Source organism: Tiliqua scincoides, chromosome 2, assembly GCF_035046505.1.
Source record: "Tiliqua scincoides isolate rTilSci1 chromosome 2, rTilSci1.hap2, whole genome shotgun sequence".
NCBI classification, from domain to species: domain Eukaryota; kingdom Metazoa; phylum Chordata; class Lepidosauria; order Squamata; family Scincidae; genus Tiliqua; species Tiliqua scincoides.
This window is the reverse complement of record NC_089822.1, coordinates 156,355,382-156,365,533: the sequence shown is the minus strand read 5'-3', so window position 1 is coordinate 156,365,533 and position 10,152 is coordinate 156,355,382. Positions and strand designations below refer to the sequence as shown.

The 10,152-nt window shown below is 44.5% G+C and overlaps 1 protein-coding gene across 2 annotated transcripts; it reads right to left on the bottom strand.

The window, feature by feature from the left end:
* Positions 1 to 1,011: 1,011 nt before the first annotated feature.
* Positions 1,012 to 5,922, bottom strand: ARMC7 (armadillo repeat containing 7). 2 transcript variants are annotated; one of them, XM_066617816.1, is made up of 4 exons: positions 5,830 to 5,922; positions 4,432 to 4,526; positions 4,180 to 4,323; positions 1,012 to 1,669 (listed from the first exon to the last, which is right to left on the bottom strand). In XM_066617816.1, exons 2-4 carry the CDS (start codon positions 4,520 to 4,522, stop codon positions 1,332 to 1,334), a joined length of 573 nt encoding a protein of 190 aa, XP_066473913.1. In that variant the 5' UTR covers positions 4,523 to 4,526; positions 5,830 to 5,922; the 3' UTR covers positions 1,012 to 1,331. The 2 variants fall into 2 exon arrangements, with proteins under 2 accessions (XP_066473913.1, XP_066473912.1); XM_066617815.1 differs by lacking the exon at positions 5,830 to 5,922 and adding an exon at positions 4,907 to 5,000.
* Between the last annotated feature and the right edge of the window lie 4,230 nt (positions 5,923 to 10,152).

Sequence of the window (10,152 nt, the reverse complement as noted above, 5' to 3'; positions counted from 1 at the left end):
TGACCTGATATAAGACAGTTGTATCTGCTGACCTGCTCTCTGATATACCTGTTACAGGTATGAGAACTGGACGTATGGCCTTAGCATCAAAATGCTTTAGTGTTCTGTTGGCAACTAAAGGTTCATCTTTTGACTCTCTGATGTTTGTTGCATTTTTATACTGCCCTACCTCCAAGGAATTCAGGGTGGTGCACATAGTCTCTCCTTTTTTCCTCACAACAATCCTGTGAGGTGTGACTGAGTGGTTAAAAATGCTGGACTGTGGTCAGCAGCTCAGGAGTTCAAGACCCTGGTGCTGTGGAACAGGGTGAGCTCCTGTTACTTGCCTCAGCTCCTGCCAACCTAGAAGTTGGAAAGCATGTAAATGCAAATAGATAAATAGGTACCACTTCCGGTGGGAAGGTAAGTGTTCTGTGCGCTTCCATGAAGTGGGCAGGAGTCTTGCACCAGTGATTAGGCCAATACTAGACAGCAAATGTTCAAAGTGGTGCTTGAGAGCTGAACACGCTTCAGTTGGTACGGGCAGACCCATGGGATGCTTGCTAATGAAACCCCCTTAGGATGAAGAACACATTTAGCCAGTTGACTAGCATGGATGAGATCTTTTATTCAGAATAGGATAGTATCTCACCTTAACAGTGGGTTACTCAAAAGTATTAAAATGTTAAATGCCTGTGTGGACTATTTTATTTACAAGTAAACAAAACTACAAAAGAACAGAATGTGAGAATGCCAGATGCAAGGGAGGGCACCAGGATGAGGTCTCTTGTTATCTGGTGTGCTCCCTGGGGCATTTGGTGGGCTGCTGTGAGATATAGGAAGCTGGACTAGATGGGCCTATGGCCTGATCCAGTGGGGCTGTTCTTATGTAACAGTAGCTGTTGTATGCCAGAAGACTGTTAGAAGCCTCAGGGCAATAAGAATATTCTGTGGTGCCTTTACAGTATAATGAACTACCAGCTTTGGGCTGAGACCTTGCATCTGTTTGTTGCTGAGGTAGAAGAAAAGTTCATCACTGGAGGGAAGTGGAAGATGTCTCCAAGCCCCACTCTAGCCAATTCTTCACAGAACCTGCCTCTTGGTGAACAGAACTGTCCTGGACCACTGGACAACCATAAAGAGGGAGATTTAATTAAAAAGCACACCATGTGACTTGAAAGAGTGAGAACCTTGTAGGAGCTCCTAAAGGGATGTTCACAGGTGCTTCATAGTCAATCTCACTAATGGTGTGTTCAAAGCCTGAATTTCATTCCAATACAGCTGAGCTACTAACGTGTTTTCAGAAAGATGCATTTCTCCAAGGAAAGATTTGCTGGCTGCCCACTGGTGTATTAATTCTTTGGCAAGGGGATCCCTAAAGCAGTATGCTTGGTCAGGTTCCTGGCTTCTTCCACCTGAGCAGGGGTGCAGTAATCTTCAAGGAAGACAGTGGCCAAGTTCCGTAGCCTCCTGTTGCCTGACAGGGAGAACCGCAGCATGCACTCTACTACGGGAAGAGGAGTGATCTGTTGGCGGGACTGGGGGGTGGTCAAGTACATCAGAGTAGTAACTGCAGACATCACAGTCTCCTCATTGGAACTGGACAGGCAGTTGATTACAGCTGCCACCCCATCTGCCTCTAAGATATAGTCTTTGTTGATTTTATCCAGGCAGAGGTTGCAGAGGCCTCCTAAAATATGAAAGAATGAGTTAACTGTCTCCTGTTAACTCCTCACTTGTCTTTCAAGCAGGTGCAAGGCATCTCAGTGCTGACTTCAACACCAAGCAAGAATCAAACACACACGTGGCTACTCAATTCATCTCTACTTTGTATTTACTTAAGGACATTGTTACTTCCTCTTTGATTGCACTCATTGGCATACTTACTAGTAGCTAACTCCTACTAAATGCAAGTAAACACAAGATCAGGCTGTACATGTAAACCATAACCACAAAATAAAGTTCTTCAAGAAGCACAAGATAAGGCTTTCATTTGGCAGGGTCCTAACAAAATATTTGCTTTTGCAATAGATACTGATAATTGTTTACAAGGGGTAATTTACCTTAGGGCCCAATTCTAGTCAACTTTTCGGAGCCAATGCAGTCCCAAGGTACAAGAACAAACATTGCCTCACCCTGAGGAGGACTCTGTGACACACCCCCCCCCCAAGTGTGCAGGATGCAGTGTATTGACACGGCTGCATCAGTGCTAGAAAATTGGATAGGACTGGGCCCACAGTGTGCCTATAACCACCAGATAAGGAAATCTAATTTATACTGTCCTGCCAGGTGGTAAATAAAACCATGTCACACTTCTACACCTAATCAGAAATCAAAGAGAGTGGGAAGAGGCTCCTCAGGACATATAGAAACCAGTTTACTATGTGGTTAAATGCACACTTGGTAAGATAACTATCTAGTAAATGGTGGTCTGTATTTCTTCTTTGTGGGGGAAGTAACAGGAATATTGTTTCCTGTACTACAACTAGATTTTCAGAGCCAGAAAATTCTGCAATCAGAATAGTTTACACAACTGTTGCAGGCATTTGTACGCCTAACCATAATTTTCATTTGGGAATCTTACAAGACCCATAAGTTGTTACATAATCAGCTACCCAGAATATCCATGTTTGTAAAACTTTCTTTAACCTCCTGGTTTTCATTCTGAAAAATCCTATGTGTGTGTATGTTTGTTTTATAACCAAGTGTTCATGCTTCCACATGACCTTAGAATGCATGTCTTTGTAGAAGCAGATACTCCCTCTCTGAATTACTGCACTCTATTGCTACACTGTACTGCGGGCTTTTGTATCTGCAAAGCAGGCATCATTTGGTCCTCATCAGTGGTCCTCATATTAAAAACCTATCCTGCCTGCCCTCGCTGGCTCTGTATTATCTCATTGATTCCAAACTTTTTATACTTCAGCTCAAACAGCCTTTTTAGGATGTGGGAAGCCAGTACATCACAGGACCCTTGAGGGACACAAGGCCAACAACAAACTGCTCACAAAAACATTCTTCCTGTATAATTGCAGCTGCTCATTTGGTTTTTCTAGAGAAAATATTCATGTACTCCCCACAAACAGAAGCCCTGATCATCTAGGGTTTCTGCCTGTGGACAAATATACGTGTATGCTACTGGGGGTGTGCAGTTGGCAGGTTCCTCCCCAGGTTCCCGCCTGCTGCTGTTCCTCATATCAAACACAGTGGGGAGCAGAGGGCTAAAGCGTTAGCCTTTTGCTAAACTATGTTGGATGCTGGATTAGTCATATGTTTTCAGCAAGTAGTGTAATGATAAGGCAATTATCGCCAATATTTCAGTGCATTTGTTTCACACAGTCTTCTCAACAAATAATCTTTACCTGTCCCTCCCCTGAGATGACCACTTTAGCTCTAACTAGATCCCCCCCCCCCAATTGTGAAGATGTGACCTAGGTCTGATAAAGGATTATGGTCACACCAAATTTATGTAGCTCTTTAGTGTACCAAGTATTTCATACACATTATCTCAGCAATCCTTATTCCAATCCTGTAAGGTATATAAGGTGGGACCTCTCTATCCACTGATTTGACTTACCACTGATACCGAGATCCACCTTTAGATTCCTTGTAGCAAGGGAAAAAAGCACCAAAATCCCATTTCCTATCGTCACGCTGTTAAATAATTATAATTTCATTCCATTAGATTCCATTATTCACCCCATCTAGTGAGTGAAAGTGGCATAGTGTCTATACTAATGCATTCTGGGACGACAATAGAGGAGCAAGAAACCTGGAAGAGGGTCTTTAAAACTTTTTCCACTGATTTGGTATCTACTGATTTTTTTTAATCCAACGAGGTATGATCTGTATTAGTGGGAGGTCTGAGGTTGAGAGAGTGGCTTGGCCACCTGGTGAGTTTGTTTATTAATTAGATTTGTAATTATGGCTAAGACAAGATCTGAACTGCAAGGAGATGACTTCCTTGCCCATTTTCTTCACTACTGCACTGTACTAGCACTGCAGTATGTTGGGCAGACAAAGAGAAACTGCTTTCAGAGAAACAGTCAGTCCTTTCCTACTTCACTCTTTCTCACTGACCTCAACATCTCTACCCTAAACTGATCCACTTCCAGGTACAGCAGCTGACACCCTAGCATTTTCTATTACCCAGCAGCTTTTGGAAAGAGCTTCAATTCATTGTAAGTATCCAAGTGTTACCAAGGGCAAATTCCACAAGGGTTTCATTGTCTTCTGTGAGTGTATCCAGGAACAGGTCCAAGACTTTGAGCTGCCGCAGATATTCATAGTTCTTGGGATCATAAGCAAAATTGGCTAGGTTGGCCAGCACCTGCTTCTTGGCTTCTGCAAAGTAATAAAACAGCTCTTGAGAAAGGGAAGAAGCTTCTGAAATGAGCAAGACATCTTACAACCCAACATAAAAGTGGCCAATAGCCAATGAAATATACTCACCAGAGCTCTCGGTCACCTGGAACTCAGTGACTAAGGCTTGCAAGTATTCGAGACGACCCAATCCTAACAACTCCTTTGAGTTTTGGGACATGGTGCTGGAGGAAAAAGCAGTTTGAAAAATTTTTGAAAAAAATATTCTGAAGTACATGCTACTACAGGATTTTTGAGAAGTTCTAATAGGTGAAAGATTTCTGCTTCATATTCTGTTCCAGTGTGATGTTACTGAATCTCTATCTCTCTCTACCCTCCCCCACACCCCTTGCCTACAGATGCAACAGAATGAGATAGTAAATGCTCAAATGGTAGAGCAGACTACTGCTTTAACTGTAGATGAGGGAATTTGATTTTTTTAATTTTTTCCTACATTAACCGCGCTGTACAAATAGAAAACCAGCATAAATGATAAAGGGTGGCCTGTGGACTAGAATGTTTTCCTTTGTGTATTTCAGCAGCTGAAGGTTTGCTTCTCACGCACCGTTAAAGGCATAAAGAAGAGCAGCTTTTGCGAGATCAGATGACAGCCAATCTTGATGGCATTTGGCTTCCATCAGCATCCAACCAGATCCCTTTGGACACATAAGCAGGATGTTGGCCATCCCCTGCTGTTTGCCTGTCATACAATGCAGAGGTATACTGTCTCTGAACATGGAGGTTCAATTTAGCTGTCACACACAACTGATGGTCACTGGTAGACATCTCTTGGAATCTGTCTCACCCAAAACCATCTGAACTACTGGCCATGGCCACATCTCGTGGCAATGAATGCCATACAATAATCACATAGTGTGAAAAAATGCCTCCTTTTCTCAGTCTTCCACTCCTGCCCTTTAGTTTCACTGATCTCAGTCTGAAATCTGAGAGAGCCAGAGAGCCCTTCCTTGTCCAGAAAAGGTGCAGAGCCCTTTGGGGACAGGGAGCCCACTGATGGATCTGTTTTACTGTGTGAACCACTTTGTGAACTACTCCCACTGAAAAGTCGTACACAAATGTTCTTAATATTAATAGTCAACAAAAAGCAGCAACGGTAATGAGATTTCTTAGGCTGCCATCATGTGCATGCTTGCCTGGGAAGAAACCCCACTGAGTGTCATAGGACGTACTTCTGAGTAAACCCGTATAGGATTGCCCTGTTTAACACCCATTTCTGCCCAGCCCCCAGGTGTACACATTTGATCCCTGTTGCGTACATGCAACGTTAGGCAGAAATAGCTTAGAGCCCACTCCTAGGCACGTCTCCTCAGAAGTCAGTCTCATGCTAGTCAATGGGTCTTACTCCCAGGAAAGTGGGGACAGGATGGCAGCCTCGATGCCTCCAAGGGAAACCTGCAGGGACAGAGAAACGGGCTCTGCAGCCGCTGGGCCCCCCCCCCCGCACTGGGGCGCTTGGTGGGAACTCACTCGGCCCGCAGCCACCCTCTCGACAGTGACGGGAGACCGGAAATGACGCCAAAGTCCTGGCGGAAGTGGAGCGGTACTGGCGAGAACACGTGGGGAGGCAGCTACGGAAGCCCTGAAGGGGCGGGGCGGGCAGCCTTCGCGCTCTCTCCAGCCATGGCGGGCATGTCGGCGAAGAAGCGGCTGACGAAGCCTTTGTTGTTCGGAGGCATCTTGTGCGCTTTGGCGACCGCCTTCGTGTTCAGGTGGCGTGGCGGGGGGCGGGGCTAGAGCGCTGGCCCTCGCGGAGGAGCCCTGGGAGGCCCGCCGCCTGCCTGGCGCCGCCACCAGAGTGCGCTGCAGGTGCCACGACGAGCGCCCTGGAGCCAGAGCAGCTCCTGAAGCCTTTCTGCCCAACGTTGCGTTTGCGCAACAGGGGTCCAATGTGTGCCCTGTGGGTGGGCTCAGCAGTGTGCTCTGCCTGTCCTGGGGGTGGCCTGTGCTTGCGGGGTCCAGAGGGAGCCGCTTGTATGTGCTTTGAAGGCTGGCAGCTCTAGCATGGCATCAGCAAGCTCAGGGGGGGTCAGGCCCCCATCAGTGTGCCTTCAGAAGCCTGGGGTGGTGGCTTGCAGACCACAACCCGTCCGCCCGTCTCCGGTCGTGCGCCCCTTTAAACCACTTATTGTCTACGGCAGTGTCTCAACCAGTGACACGGGCACCCCCAGTGGGATGTCTGGTGGTACGCGCAGGACCCCTGGACTCCTGTCATCCAGCAGTACCAACTTCGGTAGCAGGCTTGGCTTGGTGGAAGGAGCTGCAAGTGTGCTTTTCACATGTCCACCTTGAGCCTTCCACTGGTGTTTCTCAGGTTCCCTCCTAGCCCAGAAGTAACCGCCGATGACGTCACCAACGGTTACTTCCAGTTGGACTTCCAATAGGTGGGCCATGCAAAGTGGTCTGGGGGGGGGAATAAATGTTGAGCGAAACTGGTCTACGGGAGAACTCCAGAAGACTATTCCCATCCAGATTAGCAACCCTTCGTTGACCATCAGTGTAACTACACAGGCCTACAAAATTGAGGGTCAGAAAAGTTTTTCCCGAACTCAGTGGTGGTTTGATATGAATTTGGGGTGCTGATTCCAAAAATGGCGTCTGTTTTACCCTATCACCTCTAGTTTTGGAGACATGGCATAGCCTCTTTAGTGAATGGTTCAAGCAGCTTCCTCATGAGGAAGCCTTGGTGTAGCCTCATGAGGTAGCTGCTTGAACCATTCACTAAAGAAGCTATGCTGTGTCTCCAAAACTAGACGTGATAGGGCAAAATGGATGCCATTTTTGGAATCGGCACCCCAAATATTCCCAGGAATTGGTGTAACATTTAAGGAAGTAAAACGTGTGTTGGCCTGTGTTATTTATGAGCTCTCTTATAATTATTTATATGGTCTCGTGTCCAAGTGTTTTGCTGTGTGTTGACCCTTCCGTTTCAGGGGTTCTGTCCCATTCTTTTAAATCCTATTTCAAGTCAACCATTGCTACAGAGTGGGGAGAACAGTTTTATTGAAAGAAGTCTGCTCACTAACATAAGAAACTGGACTGCTGGGTTTGCTGAACTCTCTGTGTACCTCTGTTTACTGCAGACACAGCTTTTTCCCTGAAATACAGGAGCTCCGTGCCCGTGAGTACCAGCGCTATGAGGAGAAGCGGCAGGAGGTGCTACAGAGACGCCAGCAACAACTCGCTGAGCTTCCACAGAAGAGAACTGCCTCCTAATTGCTCAACTGAGTGACCAAGTAACAAGTGGTGATCCTTCTCACATGCCGTTACTACCTGAAGTTCCTTTGCTTCAGACTGTGCAAGTGTGGAGTGATTCACATCCGAATGAACTTTTGTTGTTCAGCGCTTAAAACTTAACCTTAAAAAAATCATTATTGCTTGTCCAGGAGAATGGACCTCTGAAAGTCAGAAACCTGAAATGAATGCTTGACACAATTTTTATATGATTTTGAGCTTTCGATAATGTAAATAATCTGCTATGACTCAGAAAATTGACCATGTTTTGGTGAATCTCTTGCACCCTCAACATTTCATTTAAAATGATTTTTAAACATCTTAGAAAGTACTCAAGAAGGGCATGATTATTTTGCAGGCAATCTGAATACCCTAAGATTTCCGTATAAAGAGAATGATTAAAATAAATATTCAAAAGCTTCTATTTTTTTTCTCAGATGCAGTATTGTTATAAGTTGGAGACAGCTAAGTAATGAGATAATCAGTTTGAGAAATTGATTTTAGAGTGGGGTAGTTCCACTGTACTGAGATGTTGGAAACAGAAACAGTCTCCATGCTGGAAGGGGACAACTTGCCTGAACCATAGAAGAAATAACCTGGGTGTGGTGGAAGTCAGTGGGTGACTTTGTCTTTTGCAACTGATCAATGAAGTAGCAGGTGACACGGGGCATTGGCACAACAACTGTTACCTACTTGGCAACAAAGACTACATACTGACCAAGGGCCTCCTCATGAATAGAGAGGTGAGAAATAGGAAGATTCAGTTTGGAGAGCTGTCTATAAGAAGCAAATGGAGGGAAAGTCTCAGAGGGATTTCTTGAACTTCTCTCCAAGCAAGCCTGGGACATAGAGAAGAAGGAATGTGGGTGTACATAAAACCCTTTCCTTTTCTTTGAGACCATGGACAACTGGTTAAACTGGGCTAGAAAGAGGGTCCCATTGGGCAGGGCCACCACCAGGCAATTTTGCACCCTAAGCAAGGCTATAATGGTTGGCAATCTTCAGTCTCGAAAGACTATGGTAGACGCCTACAGCACCAGGTATTCCCAGGTGGTCTCCCATCCAAGTACTAACCAGGCCTGACCCTGCTTAGCAGACAAGATCAGGCATCTTCAGGGTAACAGTTGCTGCTAACTGAAATAGATATTTTTCATAAGGTTTTATAAATAATTATATTCCATAGCGCTTTTGTGGTATCTTAAAAAAAAGTCAGTTGCATTTTTATACATGAGTTTTTAAAAAAACACACTTATTTGTATAAAACTGTCCCTGAAAGGTCAGTACTATGCCCCTCCAAGGTCTGTACCCTAGGTGGCTGCCTAGTTGGCCTAATGATAGCCATTGGAAAGGATAAGGGTTTGAGGTGTTCCTTGCACATTGTGACTTGAGGTTTCTTTAAAACAATAACTCAGTAACCTATAAAGCTTAAAAATGTGTTTTGTTGGAGGGTTCTGTGTCATTTGGCATGTCTCTGCGGAAGTGCTTCCCCTTCAGTGATTTTGAGAAAGTATAATGAGAATGGAGAAAAGTCATGATGATTGGGAGTAATGTCTTAGTGTCTGCTTTCCCTATCTTTACTAGTTTTATTGACTGTTGTTGAATTTAGTTAAGCCATTTCTGCCCAATGTTGCATATATGCAACAGGGACCAAATGTGTACACTTGTAGGCTGGCCAAAAATGGGTTAAAGTGTAATTCTCTCTTCTTTTTCCTTAAGCTCTGAAGAAACTAGTACTACTTCAGGGGCCTGGTGATTACGCAAACTTTTTTTATTATGCCATCACTTTTAATGAAAGAAGCCTTTGTGACATTGCTTTTCCAGATTAAAAAAAATAATCAAACCATTCATTTATTCTTCTTACCTATGATAAATGCAGATTGAGCAGAACAGCATCCCTCGTGGAATGGAGTAAACAAGCCATCACTGGGGGCCCAGCTGTACTCCTGTGTCTTCTGGGAGCAGTGCAGACAGGCCCAGAGCAAGAAATGTTAAGGTGGTAGTGAGGGTTGGGGTGGAAGACAAAGAATGTCCTGCAAGGTGGGAGTAAATAACTAAATATTTTGTGATAAGGGGGCAGGGAACATAAATACAACTAACTCACTATGTTCATACTTATTTAATTATCTTACTACTTAGTAAGCAATTCTACTCAAGAAGTGCTGAGCCAAATATTACCTGTATGTTTTTCCTTATAGCTTCACAAGTCAAGGGTCAGAGGAGGCATTCTTTAAAATAAAAGCTGAGAACAGGGTAGAGACCTAAAATACCCCTTAAGGAACCCACCCTACAAATCCTTTCCCATGACTACAGTTCTTTGGGTGCAATTAGAGTATTTTAAATCCATGCAAAGTAGGGGAAATGTAGTTTAAAAATAAATGCTTAAAATATCTAGGGTGTTTAAAGTTATTTAATTGATTAAAAGCTTTATGCAGCCATTATTGACTGGACCAAATGGCAGCTATAGTTGAGGGAAAGTGTAAAGGTCCTCTACATCCAGTTTGGAAAGTAGTTTAATGGGTTCTAGAAAAAAGTCATATCCCCGCCCTTCCTTATCAGAAG